The following is a 21,655-nucleotide window of genomic DNA, read 5'->3' on the forward strand; positions in this document are numbered from 1 at the left end:
GATAGAAAATTAAATATGGTTATTGTGTATGTAAAACACATTCAGTGTGAATTTCAAGTGTGTAAATTCAAAACATTGTGGAAACACTGATCTATAATATTATCAACATAGATCTGCAAAAGTCTGTAGTGAATTATAATGTATGATTGTGCAAGTTTTTCGAATTTTGCATTACTTATCGTAATTATTATATTTTTTTTTACATTCTATAGGATGAATAATAGGATATTGCACTTTGTTGATGTGTGGAATATGCAATTATTTGTGTGCTAGGTTAATGATTTTAAGCAATAATAGTCCATTTTTTCTCTCTTTCCGATCTGTTCCTGTCACATCCAAATTGTCTTTGTCTTTCCTATGACAAGAACCCTGTTGAATTTATAATCAGGACTCATCTCATGGCAGTTCAGTTTCATGGCAGTTAACATCAGCAGATTCCATTTCAAGGATACAAAATAAAATAACCAAATATACTTTCGATGCTAATGACATATGACATCATAATGATATGATGGCCCTTCAACAACAACAACTTATTTCCATTTGGTCAAGATCTCAATGCTCAAAGTTCAATGATTCTGTCCAAAGGTGTTACTTTCCTAACATTTGAAGCATGTGCAAAATGCAGTGAAGGCAGACTTGTTTTTCTTTCCAAATGCCAGGAATGAGGATTTTTGACAGTAGAGTTCATACAAAAATAGGAAGTTCTTGGCAAACGTTTCAAACCTGTGCACACATGAACACACTATTAGACATGTAAAATATGGCAAGACAGAGCTGTTCCCAAGGAAATTTTCCGGGTCCAAGCCTCGACTTGCTTAATTTGAGAATAATACCTCAGCAGCCATTTATTAGCACTGTTTATTCATATTAAACATTTAAGCTAAACATTTTCAAACTTACAGTTAACACTACAGTCTCCCATGCTCACAGCATCTGTTTTCCTGTGGAGTATTTGGATATGGAAGCGGTGACACGTGATTTCAGATGTAACAAGTGGATAGCGCACTGTTCAGGAAAGATTTGTGAAACAGCAGTGCTAGGTGACAGCTAGTGCTCACCTTAAGTCATTGAGTAATGAGAACAAGATCCAGGCCAATGTCGGTTTTATGTGATCATATGAGGTCTCAAGACCAAGACCACAAGATCAAGACTCCAAATCTAACACTATAATATTCTATGACAGCTGTATTTATTTATAATGGGAATGAACATCAATTTAGCACACACAAAAAAAGTATAATACCAGATGTTAAAATTAATAATTGCAATTACAAAACCAAAGGATAGAGTCATCAATTATAATTTTCACTACAATAATGCAGCACTTACATCTGAAATGATGGATTGAAAATGTGAGTCATCACAAGGATGTGAGGTGGTCAGCGCGGTTTCCCTTTGAGGTGCAGTTCTATTAACAGTTCCAACCAGCATGGTAATTGCTATGAAATTGCAATGGCTTGCTGTCCTTGTTTTTCTCTGAATGTTGTAGATCATGGCAGGGTTTTTACAGAAATGGCAGTCCTTTTCATTAAAGGACTAGGTCACCCAAAAATAAAAATTAGGCCATAAATTACTCACCCTAAAGGCATCCTAGGTGTATATGACTTTCTTCTTTTAGACGAATCCATTCGGAATTATATTAAAAATTGTCTTTCATCTTCCAAGCTGAACAAAGGCCTCTTGTAGCGAATCAATGCATTTTTGTTAGAAAAAATGATCATATTTAAAATGTAATAATCAATTGAATCTAGCTTGCACTCACCATTGTTCATGGAAGCAGTTCCGTGCAGATGACGTATGAAGTTCTGCTACCTTTTTTACATTATGACCAGGTTTATTTTGAATCAGCAAATCAACACCATACCATTAAGCTATTTTCTTTATATTCATTTATTTTTACCTTTATACGTGTAGTATGTAGTACCAACCTGGGACTATTCTAAAAGCCTGAATCTTGTTCTCAACCCAAATGTCATCAAGATAACGAGTTTTATGTTTCAATACTTTGGTAATATTATCTTTTGAAACTAAAGCTTGCTAGGGACTCTCTGAACTTTAAACAAGAGAAAATCCTTCAGGAGGGAAACACACCTGCCTTTCAGTCGGCTGCTCAGTGTTCTCTACAAACTTAAGGAGCAACAAATGGAGTGCTCCACACTTTTCTACAGCATTTTCGCTTCAGAGCTTCCATTATAATGACACTTTTAAAGAATTAATTCATGGGTGAATACTTTATGCATGAGACAACATGCAATGCTAAGTTTATGACTTAAGCAGTGATTTACCTCGGCCAGAATGGCTCTTGAAAGGCTAGTCTGACATGCCTGCCAGATGTCCCTTAGCCCCTTGGCTGCTCCCCTTATGCTCAGCTTTTCTCTACACAGGTTCAGTCACACAGAAACATGCACTACACACACTAACAGCTTAGAAGCTTCTTAATCCTACAAGTCACTGAAGGTTTGAGCTCCTGCAGGCCTTTTGGAGTGAGTGCCGGTGATTTTTCAGACAGATGCCACTGGTGTTTCTGGCTCACACATTGACACGCCTTCCATCACAGGAAATTACATCAACAACACAATTAGCAGTGCTTCCTTTTGAATCTTTGAGATGTTTGGCACGCCCTTTAATGACACAATAGTCATTTTCTGTCACATCATATCCAACAACCATCCCATTAGTTCACATTTCATTGCACTTTTAAAGTGAAATACCTAGTGATTGGCACAAATTGGTGAGATACATTTTTTTAGAATCTGTTAGATTTGATTGTGGCAATGGTTTATTTGTATCTACCACAGCAAACTGATCCGGTGAATACTGCCTCTGCACAAAACCCTAACCAAAATATTAACAAAAGTAAATGTGAAATAAAACACATTTGTTAAAGAAGCCATGCCATTTTAGCTTCCTTTTACGATGCTTTGAGCTCTTTTGTTGAGTGTCATGACTCGTGTTTCACTGGACTCACGCCCAAGTGCTTTAAATCGCAAGTGCAGGACTGTACCAGGTACGCTACCGAGCAAGTTTACTACGACAGAAGAGACAAATATATACACCTGTTTATGTGATACAAACATCAAAATGTATTCGTTTACAAATCATGCACTATGGTAAAAGTGTTTTGAGGTCATAACATAACATTGTTCAAGAAATGGCGCAAAAGTGTTTATTTATTGTCTACTTGCCCCATTATCAGTTGTGTTAAAAGTTGTTGCTGTTTTACTGCCTTCACTGTTCATTGAACTGAAAATGACAACAAAATGTATGTATAGGTATGCTATAGCTAAAATAAATACTAGATGCAGTAAAACATTTAGTTTTGACGAAGTTGTGACGAAGATGGTGCCGGTGTTCATGGCATGCCGTCTACCTGTTTTGTTTGTCTTTGTTTTGTTCTTGTTATTGATAACCTGTTTTACTCAATATGCATCTTCATTATTTATTTATGACCGGACTCAACTGCTAACGATCCAGGCGATTGTGAATGCTGCTTCTAAAGATGATTTTAAGGGATCGGGTTTTATCCCTCAGTACCTGTTGGAGAACATTCCCGTGCACCTGTGCCGCTCCTCCTCCGGTGCTCATCGAAGATGCCGATGTAGGAAGTGAGGAAAACGCGGTGGTGTTATTGTAAAACTGAAACTGAAAATGAAAATGTAGTGCCGTATTTCATCCAGGATCAACGCTTGCGGATAGGAGGGATGTTAACCGTAAAATTTGTTGTCGCTTCACGACTGGCGTGCGTGGCTGGACTCACCCAAGACTTCCAGATGGCGCGGCCTTTGTGAGAAAATTGGGATGGTCACGCGTCTGAACGAGAGGCACTGAGTTGCGGAATCTTCGCTCCGTCTGCATCGAGAGGCAAATGACCAAAGAAAATGCCACAGTGCAAATGGCTTTACTCAATATTCCATCCGTGGGAAACAAAACTTTTATACTTAACGATTTTATCATGTATATCACCACAATAAATTGGATATCCTTTTTCTGTCGGAAACATGGTTAAAGGTAGGAGATATTACTCCGTTGGCTGACCTTTTACCAGTGGGTTACTCCTATTATAATTCTCCTAGGTTAACTGGGCGAGGTCGGGGCCTTATGTCTATTTTTAAAGATGATATTGGATGCCAGCCGATCTCTACTGAAATTTATAAAAGCTTTGAGCTACAACGTTTCAGATAATGTTGACTAATCCTGTACTAGTGGCTGTTGTGTATCGTCCTCCAAAGCCAAATAAAGATTTTATGAATGCATTTTCTGATTTTGTGTGTAGGCTGATTACACAGTTCGATAGTTTTAAATTTACACCTGTGCTGTGGACAGGATGTGGTTTCCAGAGAGTTTCTAAATATGATTGACTCTTTTGATCTGATACAGTGGGTCAAAGGGCCAACTCATAAGTTGGGCCACACATTGGATCTTGTTTTATCTTTCAACCTGCACATTCAGGACATTATGATTGATGAGGTAGTGTTTTCGGACCATAAAACAGTGTTGTTCAATGTATGTTTTTATAAGAATATGAGAAAGTCACTGCCAGAAAAAATATGGTCTCGGAAAATCAGCTCCTCAACTGGTGCTGAGTTCTCTGCTCTGTACAAAGACTATGGTGATTCTATTTTATCTGAAACGTCTTTGATGAATTTAAGTGTTGATGAGTCTTTGGAACAGTTTAATTCTGTTTGTGCTGATATTTTAGATAATGTTGCTCCTCTCAAAGCAAAAAGGGGTAAAATTAAACATTTGCCATGGGTTAATTTTGGTAAAATTGTTGATCTATATTCTACAATACCGAAACTACCGGTGACTCCGTCTTTTGACCTGGCTGTGCCTTGTAGCACAGAATGGAGAGAATTCGATCTCATTACCCTTCCAGTTTTGGCGGATATTGTTGTACATCTTAAGCCTTCGTCATCTAAAAATGATGTTTTGTCACCTTTGCTAGTGTAGGGACTACGGTGTTGAATCTGACTAATAAATGCCTTAGCCAGGGCACCTGTCCAGCAGTTTTTAAGCATGCTACAGTTGCCATTATTAAAGAGGCCTAATTTGGCAATAGAGGATCCAAATAATTTTAGACCGATCTCAAATTCTCTTTTTTAGCCAAGGTTTTAGAAAAAGTGGTATTTAAGCAGCTACAAGCACATATCACTTTGAATTCAGTTAGTGAGCCATTTCAGTCTGGCTTTAAGTCCTGCCACAGCACTGAGACAGTGTTGGTCAAAGTGTTAAATGACATCTTTGTTTCACTGGATAAAGGCAGTAATGTTATTTTAATTCTGCTTGACCTTAGTGCAGCGTTTGATATGGTGGACCATGAGATTTTGATCAACTGCCTAGAACATTGGGTTGGCCTAAAAGGTAACATTCTCAAATGGTTTAAATCGTATCTCACAGATAGATTTTTTCCTGTTAATATTGGGGGCTGTAATTCTTCAAGATTACATCTTCCTTGGGGAGTCCCACAAGGTTCAATTCTTGCTCCAATTTTGTTCTCCCTTTATATGCTACCTTTAGGGGCTATTTTTCGCAAATATAAAGTGTAATTCCATTGCTACGCTGATGATACGCAGATTTATTTGCCTATGAGTGAGTTGAATTCAAACTCACTTGACACTTTATTAGCATGCTTACACGATGTTAAGGATTGGATGGCTGCAAATTTTTTAAAGCTTAATGTAAATAAAACCGATGTTATTGTGTTTGGCCCTAGAAAGAATGAGGTGCTGCAGTGCTTAAATGCAACTTCTTTGACTGGTTTTGTTAAATCTAATGTAAAAAATCTGGGATTTGTTCTGGATAGTGATTTAAAGTTGGACAGACAAATTAACACTGTGGTGAGATCTTGTTTTTTTTTTTTTTTTTATTTACGTCTGTTAGCCAAGACTAAACCATTTCTATCTAGTTCAAATTTTGAGAGAGCAATTACATCCATTGTCCTTTCTCGAATGGATTACTGTAATTCCCCTTTATTAAGGAGTTGATGTTCGAGCACTTATGCGTCTACAGAAAATCCAAAATGCTGCTGCAAAAATGATTAAGTCTGCTAAGAAATATGAATCTGTGACTCCGTTATTAATTTCTTTAAAGTGGCTGCCAGTACGACTTATTTATAAAATCATTTATAAAATAAAATAAAATCCTTGTACTTGTCTTTAAGGCCTTGCACAATCTAGCTCCTGTGTATTTGTCCGGTTTGGTGGCAATCTACACCCCCTCTAGATCCCTGAGATCAGAAAATCAACATCTGCTGTACACTACCAGGACAAAATATAAACATAGAGGTGATAGAGCTTTTTCTCGAGCAGGCCCTAAATTGTGGAATGACCTCCCTCAATCTATTCGATCTGTCAAATCTTTACACATGTTCAAAGCTGTGTTAAAACAACATCTTTTAAATTCAAATGGAGAGCACTTTTAAATGGGTTAATGTTTATGTATGTCTATGTGAGGTGGATATGTCTATCTCTGTCATTTTCTTGTTATTTTTTTGTTTAGCTTGTGACTGTAAAGCACTTTGGGCAACGTGAGTTGTATTAAACTGTGCTATATAAATAAACAAACAAACAAACAAACAGTTTAGCAAAAATGAAGGAAGAGTCACATATTTCCAGTGCGCCTAGTTGCAAAAATTGCCTTTTTTAAGGGCTGATGCTGGAAGACGGTCATAAAAAAACCATATCATGACTTCCGTGCTGCATAGAACTGGACTAGCATTATAAGTGGACCACACGGAAAAAATACACTGATAAATATGTATGATATGACCCCTTCAATACAATGCTTATAAAGGTGTTTTTCTTTGCAAAAGTATAGGCATGTTTGGTAGAGGCTAAATGTGACCATCTTTTCTGAAGTGTTAATGCACTGAGATTCGATATGAGTGTGTGTAATGCAGAATGCTAGCCCTCACTTGTATTCCATGAATAATAAATTGCTTAGTCAACAAATCAACAAAGAGAATTATACTAGTATGGCAAATCAAAAAAAAAAAAAAAAAAAAAAAAAGACAGAAAGAAAGGAAAAAAAAATACCTGGAATAGTGGAATAGGTTTATTAGCATATACCCAAACTTTATTCAATAATAATTATATTTAAAGTATCCACATATGAAACATCAAAATGTTAACATATCAAATAAATGCTTTGTAAATTGTGGGTGACGAGAGAACGTGAATAATTAAAGTCCTATAGTAGAGTACATAAAGAATGTCTCAGACATGTGACTCATAAGCATGGTGTATTTTTAATAATAGTTGGGGAAAATAATAAGTTAATATTTTATAATTTGTTATAATAGTTCATATTTATTTATTCATTCATTCATTTAAATTACCCCTTACTTAAATGGGTCGCATGAGTCATTCTTTATGTGCACTGTAATTTTGTGTGCTGCCTTTTGTTCCTTTAGTTTCAGAGTATAACAGAATTCTTCATAATATGTTTGAAATCACTAAAATGTGCCCTCCATCTTGAGTTGATGTGAAATCTCAGCTTTAGCTTATGTATTTTCATGGTCTGCTGCATGGAGATGTCTCATGACATGATATATAGACATTTATTGAACAGTTCAATTGCCTGCCCTTGTAATCTTCCACAGTAGCTTATGAATGTGAATTAAACATTTGCCATGGGTTAATGAACCCCTACAGGCACTTAGACAACATGCTCGACAAGCTGAGAGGAGGTGGAAAAAACATAAATTACAAGTCCATTATGAGATATACAGAGAATCGCTACAGACATTTCAGAAGGCCTCTAGAGACGCTAAACATAAGTATTACTCAAATTTTATCACGCAACATGTGAATGAACCTAAAATTTTATTCAAGATTAAAAATTCAGTTATTAACCCTAGGGAAACTAGGCATCCAGATCCTTCTATCCTGAATTGTGAAGACTTTTTGAAAAAAATTTTATGATAAAATTGTTGATCTATATTCTACAATACCGAAACTACCGGTGACTCCGTCTTTTGACCTGGCTGTGCCTTGTAGCACAGAATGGAGAGAATTCGATCTCATTACCCTTCCAGTTTTGGCGGATATTGTTGTACATCTTAAGCCTTCGTCATCTAAAAATGATGTTTTGTCACCTTTGCTAGTGTAGGGACTACGGTGTTGAATCTGACTAATAAATGCCTTAGCCAGGGCACCTGTCCAGCAGTTTTTAAGCATGCTACAGTTGCCATTATTAAAGAGGCCTAATTTGGCAATAGAGGATCCAAATAATTTTAGACCGATCTCAAATTTACCTTTTTTAGCCAAGGTTTTAGAAAAAGTGGTATTTAAGCAGCTACAAGCACATATCACTTTGAATTCAGTTAGTGAGCCATTTCAGTCTGGCTTTAAGTCCTGCCACAGCACTGAGACAGTGTTGGTCAAAGTGTTAAATGACATCTTTGTTTCACTGGATAAAGGCAGTAATGTTATTTTAATTCTGCTTGACCTTAGTGCAGCGTTTGATATGGTGGACCATGAGATTTTGATCAACTGCCTAGAACATTGGGTTGGCCTAAAAGGTAACATTCTCAAATGGTTTAAATCGTATCTCACAGATAGATTTTTTCCTGTTAATATTGGGGGCTGTAATTCTTCAAGATTACATCTTCCTTGGGGAGTCCCACAAGGTTCAATTCTTGCTCCAATTTTGTTCTCCCTTTATATGCTACCTTTAGGGGCTATTTTTCGCAAATATAAAGTGTCATTCCATTGCTACGCTGATGATATGCAGATTTATTTGCCTATGAGTGAGTTGAATTCAAACTCACTTGACACTTTATTAGCATGCTTACACGATGTTAAGGATTGGATGGCTGCAAATTTTTTAAAGCTTAATGTAAATAAAACCGATGTTATTGTGTTTGGCCCTAGAAAGAATGAGGTGCTGCAGTGCTTAAATGCAACTTCTTTGACTGGTTTTGTTAAATCTAATGTAAAAAATCTGGGATTTGTTCTGGATAGTGATTTAAAGTTGGACAGACAAATTAACACTGTGGTGAGATCTTGTTTTTTTTTTTTTTTTTATTTACGTCTGTTAGCCAAGACTAAACCATTTCTATCTAGTTCAAATTTTGAGAGAGCAATTACATCCATTGTCCTTTCTCGAATGGATTACTGTAATTCCCCTTTATTAAGGAGTTGATGTTCGAGCACTTATGCGTCTACAGAAAATCCAAAATGCTGCTGCAAAAATGATTAAGTCTGCTAAGAAATATGAATCTGTGACTCCGTTATTAATTTCTTTAAAGTGGCTGCCAGTACGACTTATTTATAAAATCATTTATAAAATAAAATAAAATCCTTGTACTTGTCTTTAAGGCCTTGCACAATCTAGCTCCTGTGTATTTGTCCGGTTTGGTGGCAATCTACACCCCCTCTAGATCCCTGAGATCAGAAAATCAACATCTGCTGTACACTACCAGGACAAAATATAAACATAGAGGTGATAGAGCTTTTTCTCGAGCAGGCCCTAAATTGTGGAATGACCTCCCTCAATCTATTCGATCTGTCAAATCTTTACACATGTTCAAAGCTGTGTTAAAACAACATCTTTTAAATTCAAATGGAGAGCACTTTTAAATGGGTTAATGTTTATGTATGTCTATGTGAGGTGGATATGTCTATCTCTGTCATTTTCTTGTTATTTTTTTGTTTAGCTTGTGACTGTAAAGCACTTTGGGCAACGTGAGTTGTATTAAACTGTGCTATATAAATAAATAAACAAACAAACAAACAGTTTAGCAAAAATGAAGGAAGAGTCACATATTTCCAGTGCGCCTAGTTGCAAAAATTGCCTTTTTTAAGGGCTGATGCTGGAAGACGGTCATAAAAAAACCATATCATGACTTCCGTGCTGCATAGAACTGGAGTAGCATTATAAGTGGACCACACGGAAAAAATACACTGATAAATATGTATGATATGACCCCTTCAATACAATGCTTATAAAGGTGTTTTTCTTTGCAAAAGTATAGGCATGTTTGGTAGAGGCTAAATGTGACCATCTTTTCTGAAGTGTTAATGCACTGAGATTCGATATGAGTGTGTGTAATGCAGAATGCTAGCCCTCACTTGTATTCCATGAATAATAAATTGCTTAGTCAACAAATCAACAAAGAGAATTATACTAGTATGGCAAATCAAAAAAAAAAAAAAAAAAAAGACAGAAAGAAAGGAAAAAAAAATACCTGGAATAGTGGAATAGGTTTATTAGCATATACCCAAACTTTATTCAATAATAATTATATTTAAAGTATCCACATATGAAACATCAAAATGTTAACATATCAAATAAATGCTTTGTAAATTGTGGGTGACGAGAGAACGTGAATAATTAAAGTCCTATAGTAGAGTACATAAAGAATGTCTCAGACATGTGACTCATAAGCATGGTGTATTTTTAATAATAGTTGGGGAAAATAATAAGTTAATATTTTATAATTTGTTATAATAGTTCATATTTATTTATTCATTCATTCATTTAAATTACCCCTTACTTAAATGGGTCGCATGAGTCATTCTTTATGTGCACTGTAATTTTGTGTGCTGCCTTTTGTTCCTTTAGTTTCAGAGTATAACAGAATTCTTCATAATATGTTTGAAATCACTAAAATGTGCCCTCCATCTTGAGTTGATGTGAAATCTCAGCTTTAGCTTATGTATTTTCATGGTCTGCTGCATGGAGATGTCTCATGACATGATATATAGACATTTATTGAACAGTTCAATTGCCTGCCCTTGTAATCTTCCACAGTAGCTTATGAATGTGAAGTGACTGTTTGCTGCTAGACGTTTACTATGTAGCCTGGTTTTATTAACAAGTCTGCTCTGTCATTGCAGAATGTATACTACACCAGCACTCAGCAGTTATTCGTGGGCATCTTGAGCCCCACCGTTGATGATGATGACAACAAGTGCCTGGTGGATGTGAACGGTCGGCCACGGCTCATTGAGTGCAGCTATGCTGTGGCTAAACGCATGAAGCTTCACTGGCATTTTACTCAGGTAATACACACCTGCTGCACCGTCTGCGTTCAGCTTTCTTATTCCCAAGGTGTTGAATACTGACACTTCCATAAACTGCATTCAGTTTTTATATCTTCTTAAAGTGACCATCTCATCTCAAAATAAAAATTTGCTGAAAATGTACTCACCCTTTGATCATTCAAGATGCATATTAGTTTGTTTCTTCATCAAAACAGATTTGGAGAAATTTAACATTACATCAATTGCTCACCAATGGATCCTCTGCAGTGAATGGGTGCCGTCAGAATAAGAGTCCAAACAACAGATAAAAGCATCACAATAATCAACAAGTATTTCATATGGCTACAGTCCAACAATTAACATCTTCTGAGGTAAAAAGCTGTGTTTATAATTAACAAATCCAGCATCAAGATGCTACTTCCAGCTAAAAAGTTTTTCATCCATAATGTTGCCGTCTCCAAGTGAAACGGTCATCTCATCTGAATAAGGAAATTTATATAGCCACAGATCAAGCACCCATTACATGCAAAAACAAAAATATTTCTAAATTAATATGTTGGTTGATTTTGATGTGAGCGGACAACAGAGGATGGACTTTTTCACTGGAGGAAGCATTATTATGGATTATGGGCTTTTATATTTCCCAGTGATGGTTTAAAGTTAAAACATCTCAAAGATGTAGTTATATCTTACAAACACGTGGCTTTCTAAATTTTGTTTAGACATTAATTCATGGACTGAAGTGGTGTGGATTACTTGTGGATTATTGTGATGTTTTTATCAACAGTTTGAACTCTCATTCTCCCATTCACTGCAGAGGATCCACTGGTGACCGAGAGACATAATTTAAAAATTCTCAATATCTGTTTAGATGAAGATATCTCACCAATATATTGAATGGCCTGAGAAACAAAATTTTCAGCAAATTCTCAAATTTTTTATAATATCTTGTTTGTAATTCCAGACTGTTAGTTATATGTATCTGTAAAAGTAAGGGTGATATATTAGGCTGCATATATTTAAGCTGATGTTTTTGTAGTTCTGCTCCACGTGGAGTGTTATGTTTTGTCAGGGACAGGGTAGTGCTTTGAGCATGGATTGAAGTTTAAGGGCCCTATTTTAACAATCTAAACGCAAAGTGTAAAGTGCATGGCGCAGGTGCACTCAGTGCATGTCCAAATCCACTTTTGCTAATTTAATGACGGAAAAAGTGGTTGGCGTGCCCAGGCACATTGTCTAAACGGGTTGTCCCTATTCTCTTAATGAGTAATGGGTGTTTTTTGGGCGTAACGTGCAAAAAACCAATCGGAGTCTCACATTCCATTCCCTATAAGATATAAGAGCCACGAGTGTAATGGTAAACAGTTTTGATTTGCTCTTTGGTTGCTGGATAAGGAAATCATCTGATTAAATATAGTCTTAAAGTTGTGTTTTCAAAGTCTCCCAAACAAACTAAGGGGCTCTTCTGAGATCCAGAGACAAAAGGACTTTCATATTTTATAACATGACAGGTGCTATTTCATAACTAAATAAAAATTTTATAGTAACTGTGGCAATTTATTGTGTCAAATCTTTATTAATTATGTATATACTGAAAAATGCTGCCTTTGCACTTACTGAATAAAGGTAAGCAGCAGGGATGTTATTGCTGAAACTAAAACATTAAATTATTATATATATATATATATATATATATATATATATATATATATATATATATATATATATATATATATATATATTATTATTATTTTTTATTGAAATAAAATATAAAAAAATGGCATGGTGGAGATAAATAAAACTTAAAATTAAACAAAACATTAAATAAAAATAGTAATATTTTACCTAAAATAAAACCTATATAAAATTTAAGGTAATACAGCATATTTATGAAAACTATAGTGATATAATAATACTAAAATGACACTAAGAAAGAAGCAAGGTATATCCTAATATCCCAGAATATATATATATATATATTTTTTTTACCAGAAAATAAAGCATATAATCACTCAAGTGTAAAAAAAAAGATTTGCTCCGTTATCGCTTAAGCTCATATGAATTTGTTCTAGATCATTAGACATGATGTTATGGAGCCTTGGAAGCCTGTCAGAGAGATATTTACTTAAGAGATATTTTCATATACAGATGCTGTCTGTTTAGTTACTGACTGACAAGACAGTGAGGCAGCAAGGGAGCTTCCTGAGGTTTCAGACGCAGCCATCATCTTCCAGCGGAAGGAATGTAGTCACAGCTGAAGGGGTCCCCTTCAGACATCCCTATATTCATAATATAGAGCCTTTTGTAACTATATTTCTATATATAAATACTATTACAAATATTTAGTGGTTAGAAAGTTTGACTCCTAACCCTAGGGTTGTGGGTTTGAATCTTGGGCCAGCAATAACATGACTTAGGTGCCCTTGAGCAAGACACCAAACCCCCAACTGCTCCCCGGGCGCCGCAGCATAAATGGCTGCCCACTGCTCCGGGTGTGTGTTCACAGTGTGTGTGTGTTCACTGCTCTGTGTGTGTGCACTTGAATGGGTTAAATGCAGAGCACAGATTCTGAATGTCACCATACTTGGCTGAATGTCACTTTCACTTTAATTATATTATATTATATTATATTATATTATATTATATTATATTATATTATATTATATTATATTATATTATATTATATTATATTATATTATATTTTATATTATATTATATTATATTTTTTATCATTGTAACATGTTTATTTTGTCCATTTCATCCAAAGTATATTTTGCCATATACTTTAGAGTTTTTCTTCCATTTTTAATCATTAAATGAATTTGATGTAGAAAAACTTAGATTAAAAAAAGTATGTTTAATATGTAAAAATATTTTCATTTTAGTTTGTTATCCATCAGTGTGCGTGTAGATGTGCTGTTTACACTTAAAAAGAGTCATTGTGTTTTACAGTTTTAATATATGGAAAAAAAAGTTATTTAATAACCATATGGGAGTGAGGGACTAGAAATAAAAGAGTTGATAGATTACTTTTAATAACAGTAATTTTGTACTGTATGTGAGTCTCAGCTGTATTTATTGGAGTTATTTTTGTTCTTTATAGGAAAGAGGATGATGTTATTCACTGAAATATGTGCCGGTTACTCTCATTAATTAGTTTGTCTTATTGCTTGCCATTTGTAACTTCTTTCTCCAATTATGAAATATTTCTGCTGCCTCGCTAACAGCCTTTTGTGTTTGTGTATGTATCTCACAGTAGCTATGGCTGAAGGCAATGCTCCAGTCTAACCTCAATCTCACACTCACATGCACACATCATCACTAAAATAGACTGGATCAATATTAAATTCCCATGTTGGTTCACTTCTTACACCTTATTTAAGAAAACAAGGCAATTCTTATAACAGCCAGTTGACCAATTCTTTAAAGAGAATTGATGAGAATGTGAGAGATCCTTCATGTCGACATCAGTCAATGATGCACAACAATTCAAGTTATGGGCTGATTATGACTTGCTCTTCATATTTGCCCTATGCCTACAGCTGGATGAACACCGCCATGTTAGATTCCCCATGCTTGAATGAATCACTTTAAAGACTTTGGAAACCTGTTACCTTTAACACACTTCTTATGCATCATTATGAGTGGAACATTTGTGCTCTAGGTAGCTGAAGCAGACGAACTAAACGTGTGTAACAAATAAGGGTTAAATTAGGATACTCTTTTCAGAGAACAAACAATGAGCAAAAACAATACAAACTTCACCTTGTTTTGTTCTGATTTCATTAGCTTCAAAGAAAAACCTTGGCTAAGAATGTTTCTTTAAATGTCATTGAAGCTGTTTTTGTCAAGAAAAAAGAATATGTGAGCTTAATTTTTAAAAACAATGAAGTAACCTTCGGATGTTGAAATAAGCCTCAGAATTACCTTTAATGATGAAAAACGTTCAGTTCCTCAGTACATTTAATTATTCAAGCTCAAAGTTGAGCATAATTCTTTGAAATCAATGACTTTCAAAACTTTTAGATGCTCAAGAACTGTCAGCAGTATCAATAAAATGACAGTGAACAGCGTTACTTATTTTGGTTCAAGGCTTCTTGCCAAGTTTTGCTAAATTTTTACCAAAAGTATAAGGACTTTAAAGACTGTCATGTCAGAAGAATTGCATCCAAGTTTTTGTCTAGTTTTATCTTTGACTTACAGGTGTTCATTGTATTTTAAAACAATGATATAATTGGACAAATGTAAGTAAGTAAGAAAGTAAGAAGAATTTTGATCTTGAAAGGAAAGACTGGGAAAGAGAAAACCACATCAGTACTTCAAAAAGACATTGAGTATAGTATTTAAAGGGATAGTTCACCCAAATAGCAAGATTATGTCATTGATAACTTACCCTCATGTTGTTCCAAACCCATAAGACCTCCTTTTATCTTTGGAACACAGTTTAAGATATTTTAGATTTAGTCCGAGAGCGAAGAAAGGTAAGAAAAACATCATCAAAGTAGTCCATATGACATCAGAGGGTCAGTTAGAATTTTTTGAAGCATCGAAAATACATTGTAGTCCAAAAATAGCAAAAACTATGACTTTATTCAGCATTTTCACTTCTCTTTCGTGTCTGTTGTGAGAGAGTTCAAAACAAAGCAGTTTGTCATATCCAGTTCGCGAACGAATCATTCGATGTAACCGGATCATTTTGAACCAGTTCACCAAATCGAACTGAATTGTTTTAAACGGTTTCGCATCTCCAATAAGCATTAATCCACAAATGACTTAAGCTGGTAACTTTTATAATGTGGCTGACACTCCCTCTGAGTTCAAACAAACCAATTTCCCGGAGTAATTAATGTACTCAAACTGAAGATGAACACCGAGCGCAGTTCAGTTGGGCTCGGGTTCGGTACTCATGTAGTGAGTGGAGTGTGGAACGTATGATACATGCAGCATAATTGCGTGAACATTTCTGTGTGGCAAGAGTGATAGATCTGTAAAGTAATATATTGTAAGAGAGCCATGTGTGTTACCGCGTTCCAAACGACTCAAAATAATAAACCACAGAGTTAACAAAACGATGCACTCCATTGTGTTGAGCGAGAGTGCTACTCTGCTGCCTTCAAGCGCTATTGGAAACTTCCTGTTTACCACTTATGAAGTTGTGAGCATTTCATGTAAGCGCTGTGCTGCTGCAGTCTTAGGCCCACCACAAATGCTCTCATTGGTTGAGATGCGTGATGACACCCATCCCAAGCCAGTGCTGATTACCATCTCACCCCTCCTGAGACCCATGGTTTATCTCTAGGTGTATTCAGAGCCAGTGAGCAATGGACTTTCAGAAAAATAAAAAACTGCATTAACGTGCAATAAAGTAATTGTCTGCGTAAATCAATTAATGCGTTAATGTGCTAATTCGATAATGTGTTAACTTGCACAGCCCTAATATAAAGTGATAACATTGTTCACCCAGCTCTACAAGAAAGTGGCATTTCTGTTGTTCATACAAAAAAAAACATAAATAAAAACCTCAAAAATTACTTGAAATAAACAACTTTTGTCATTTTCATAAATAACTTTAATAAAAATGATTTATTTGAATAAATAAATACGTAAGTAGATACAAAATAAAATCTAATTCAAAAGATTGACTGTTACAGTCTAGTAAAAATCGTCACTAGGAAGTCAACACTAGGAATGCCTTGATCCACAGCTATATCTTCTAGACACTATTGACCTGTTAAATTGTAATGCTTGTAGCTGTATGTCTGTATGTGGACATGATAGGCTTCAGATAACACCCTTCATAAGGAAACAGTTAGAGACTGATCTGAAGACCTCCTGACACACAGCTATGTGGGACTCCTTGAACCCTTCTCAAAGAGCAAGAGGGAGTCTGCGGTACTGAGACCAAATAAAGCGGACCGGCCACAGGCGTTGTCTTCTGTGAAAAGCAAGCTAAAATGAATGCTGGTAGTGAGAAATGCGGCCACCCTATCTCAGTCTTTCACTCCCATCTTTCCTGGCTTGAGATCAGTGCGGATGCTTCCCTCTAGCTCTTAGCGTGCTCTCTCATGTCTAAACCTGCAGTGCTGCTGTTCCCTCTCAGATGCACCAGCTGTGACTTTGAATTTGATGTGCTTGATGTCTTTAAAGTGTTTATGTCTTGACCCAAACTTTCCACCTCCTCATGTTACTCTCTTTATGGGCCTCAAAATCTTTGAAGATTATGATTGTGTGGCATTTCATCCCACAATAATAATAATATTAATAGGCATTGAATTGTATAAATATAATAATCAGTATTTGTATGTAAAGCAGTAGCATACATACATTTTAGTAAGATGACGTGGATACTTTCATTTACATAATGTACAGTGTCAACAGCATCTAAAAAGCATATCACTAATTTAAAACTTTAGAGATGTGACAATGTTATTATTAAAATCCATTTTAGTTCATAGAATATTGATTTGGTTGAATTTATAGGCTGATTTTTATTTATTTATATAAAGACAGATATGTTCAGTGTGATCACGTTTATTCAAATGGGTTGCATTCATTTAAACATTCAAAATGTCGAAATCATCGGTTGTTACTCCACAGGTTTCAGGTCAAAGACATCAAGTTCATTGGCTCTGGCATGTATTGTGACCAACTGTGAAATGACACTGTGGTATTTGAATCTTTTTCAATATAATGACCTTGATGGACAGATCTGGGGACAGTTTTCAGCAAATTACAGTTTTAATTTCACTTGAAAAATCTGTAATTAAGCTCATTGCTACTATACATTTGTCAATTTTTTGTGTAAGGTAGGCTTGAGGTTAAGGGCTCAAGAATATAATACATGATTATAAAACCTGTCAATATAAATATATTTATGATATAAATGATTTGTAAAGATTTCTAAAGATCTGTAAATACATTAACCCTTTAAAGGAATAGTTTATCCACAAATGAAAATCTGCTAAACATTTACTCACCCTCAGGCCATGTAAGATATAGGTGTTTGTTTGTTCATCAGAACAGATTCGAAGAAATCAAGCATTGCTTGCTCACGAGTGGATCCTCTGCAGTGAATGGGTGCCGTTAGAATGTGTCCAAAGTGTCCAAACACTTCACAATAATTCACAAATAATCCACGACTCCACTGTGTTTGTAAGAAATTCATCATTTAGATATTTTAACTATTGCTTCTGGCAATAATATGAGTCCTATATTCATAATATTGCTTTCTCCAGTGAAAAAGTCATTTTGTCTGAATCAGGAGAGAATTATGGACAGATCAAACACTGTTTACAAGTAAGGGGGCATTTACACAACACTGATTTCCACTAAAACTGGAAAACTTTATGTATTTTGGCGTTAATTTACACTACAGCGGCATGGGGGCCTGAAAAAGCTAACTTTTTAAAATGGGTTTCAAAGTGCAAGTTTCAGAAAATTATACCATTATGGTGTCAGTGTAAATTACAAAAGCATTAATTTGTGAAAACAGTGAAGTAGGCATATCCACAGGCATGTAGTGTATTCTTTATAATAAGATTTTTGTTTCTTACAAACTCACAGATTTTTTTCCATCACAAGATGTTAATTGATGGATTGGAGTGGTGTGGATTAATTATGGAATATTATGATGCTTTACAAGCTGTCTGGTTCTCATTCTGACGGCACCCATTCACTGCAGAAGATCCATTGGTGAGCAAGTGATGTAATGCTAAATTTCTCCAAATCTGTTCCGATAAAGAAACAAACTCCTCTACATCTTGAATGGCCTGGGGATGTTTACTTTTTCAGCTATTGTTTTCGTTTTTGGGTGAATTACTCCTTTAAGTTCTTTATTTCATTATCTATCCAAAATGCATATGTTACGTATGAATAACTGCATTTTCTCTCACAGATCTGGCTGTGATGCCAGATAAGATTTTTCTGAACATTAAGTGTGAAAGGTTCTCCACAGTGAAAGGGAATTTTGTCGGGAGATGGATGAAACCCTGACAGTTCCAACTACACTGAAACATGCCTGGGCACAGACAGGGGACTCTGTAATTAAATATATCTATTTTCTTTCTCTTTTCTTCAGGGAGGCTCCATCCAGAATACAAAGTCAAAGCGATGCCTTGAACTCTTGGAGAACAATGACAATGAGTTTGGATATCAGCTTATGCTGCAAAAATGCACTGGCCAGAACTGGATTATTACCAATATGCTGCCTGGTAGCACCTTATGATGTTAACGTCAAGACTGAAGAATATTTGCATCTGGGTGGACTGCAGTGAAGAATGATGACAAGCTCAAGCACCTGGATGTCTCTGACTTTGACATTATATGATAAATGTTAAACATTTTTCCTTGCTACTATACTTGTGCATACCGATAAGCCACATTTGGCAGAAATTGCATTGTGTATTTATGAGGTTCTACACTGTACTGAGATGTATTTTGTGCAAGGTATACTTGGTTTTGTCTTGACTTGAAGGTTGTACCAGCTCAAATGCACACAATGAAGCCATAATTGCTACTATGTAGTAAGGCTTTGGCAACGTTTTTGCTGTATTTCTTTCTAGTGTCTCAGGTTTGTAGGTTGAGATTATTTTGAAATAATTCTGTACATTTTTGGGACATGCAAATATGTTGGAACATATCTAGATTCAATCAACTTTATCAATTTTATATCTACATGTATAGTAAATATTCTCAGTATTTATAATTAATGGCAGTAAAAAGAACAAATGCTAAGACGATTTGTGAGTTCTGCTGATCTACATTTTTATACACAAGAATTTGTAACACCATTCCTATTAACATAGACAGAGCTGTAGTTTTTATGACAGATTAGGTAATTCCTCACAGCATCAGTGGTTTGGTTGAAAACATGTGCTCTCGCTTAGTCTTTGTTTCTTCAGATACATGGGATGCACTTGCTGCATTCACCAAAACATTCTGTCAAGATCACAATATTCGTATTTTACAGTAGTGGTTCATAACTGGTGGATCACAAGCCAAAATTGGGTTATATTTCTGTTCGGGATAGCAGTGGAAACCCTGCTACAATACAATATTTATAACTATCCCATAGATAACAATAACAAACAAATGTCTCTCGGTTTTTACAGTTGATGTCAGACCTGTGTGACCAATCAAATTCGGTCAAACTTTAATTAGGGGACCAGTTCTCACTATTGTTAACTTTTGCCTAAAGAAACTCATAACTTGCTGCTTAATAATAGTAAGCTTGTTGTTAAGTTTAGGTATTGGGTAGGGTTAAGGGATCTAAAATCATGCATAATAAGGTATTAATATGTGTGTAACAATATACAACTTCATAATCACGGGAAGAAGTTGGCGGGAACCGGGCGGACATTCAAAATGAACTTTAATTACAAAATAACCACAAACAGCACAACAGACCGCTCACGGAGACCTGCGGGAACATGGGGGTAGGACAGACGAGGCAAGAGTAAAGGAGATTGTACGGTGGCCGAGATAGCTCAACGCGCTGCAATTTAGGAAAACTCATGCAAATTAAAAAAAAAGCATCTTCATCAGTTTGACAACACAAGTGCTGCAAATCCTCACAACACATGCATATAGCAAAACGTGCCGCAAATCATCACAACACATGCATCAAACGAAACCTGCTGCAAATCATCACAACACATGCATCTAACGAAACCTGCTGCAAATCATCACAACACATGCATCTAACGAAACCTGCTGCAAATCATCACAACACATGCATCTAACGAAACCTGCTGCAAATCATCACAACACATGCATATAACGATACTCGCTGCAAATCTTTCACAACACATGCTTATAACGAAACGCACTGGTTTTTAGTTTTCAGAACATAGCGGACATAGAGAATCAGGGCTTTATAAATAATTTTCAAATCTATACGATGTTTGATAGGGAGCCAGTACAGTATAGAAAGGACCGGGCTAATATGGTCATACTACAGCATTACAATAATCTAACCTTGAGGTCATAAATGCATGAATTAACATTTCTGCATTTGACATTGAGAGCATAGGCCATAATTGTATATTTTTGAGATGGAGAAATGCAGTTTTACAAATGCTAGAAACTTGGCTTTCTAAGGAAAGATTGTGAACAAATAGCACACCTAGGTTCCTAACTGATGACGAAGAATTGACAGAGCAGCCTCAAGTCTTAGACAGTGTTCTAGGTTATTACATGCAGAGTTTTTAGGTCCTATAATTAACACCTCTGTTTTTTTTTTCAGAATTTAGTAGTAAGAAATTACTCATCATCCAGTTTTTTTATCGACTATGCATTCCATTAGTTTTTCAAATTGGTATGTTTCACTGGGCTGTGAAGAAATATAGAGCTGAGTATCATCAGCATAACAGTGAAAGCTAACACCATGTTTCCTGATGATATCTCCCAAGAGTAACATATAAAGTGTGAAGAGTAGCGGCCCTAGTACTGAGCCTTGAGGTACTCCGTACTGCACTTGTGATCGATATGATACCTCTTCTGGGGAAGTCGTGGCCTAATGGTTAGAGAGTCGGACTCCCAATCGAAAGGTTGTGAGTTTGAGTCCCGGGCCTGCAGGAATTGTATGTGGGGGGAGTGCATGTACAGTTCTCTCTCCACCTTCAATACCACGACTTAGGTGCATCGAACCCCCAACTGCTCCCTGG

The 21,655-nt window shown here is 35.8% G+C and overlaps 1 protein-coding gene across 1 annotated transcript in view; it reads left to right on the plus strand.

The window, feature by feature from the left end:
- Positions 1-19,744, plus strand: part of LOC128016507 (polypeptide N-acetylgalactosaminyltransferase 18) — a 139,692-nt gene extending 119,948 nt beyond the window's left edge. The window contains exons 10-11 of the mRNA XM_052601056.1: positions 10,845-11,009; positions 19,069-19,744. Of these exons, the coding sequence (XP_052457016.1) occupies positions 10,845-11,009; positions 19,069-19,215 (312 nt within the window). The 3' untranslated portion in view covers positions 19,216-19,744. The remainder of the gene's footprint in view (positions 1-10,844; positions 11,010-19,068) is intronic.
- The last annotated feature ends 1,911 nt before the right edge of the window (positions 19,745-21,655 follow it).

The sequence above is a fragment of the Carassius gibelio genome, chromosome A7 (genome assembly GCF_023724105.1).
Source record: "Carassius gibelio isolate Cgi1373 ecotype wild population from Czech Republic chromosome A7, carGib1.2-hapl.c, whole genome shotgun sequence".
NCBI classification, from domain to species: domain Eukaryota; kingdom Metazoa; phylum Chordata; class Actinopteri; order Cypriniformes; family Cyprinidae; genus Carassius; species Carassius gibelio.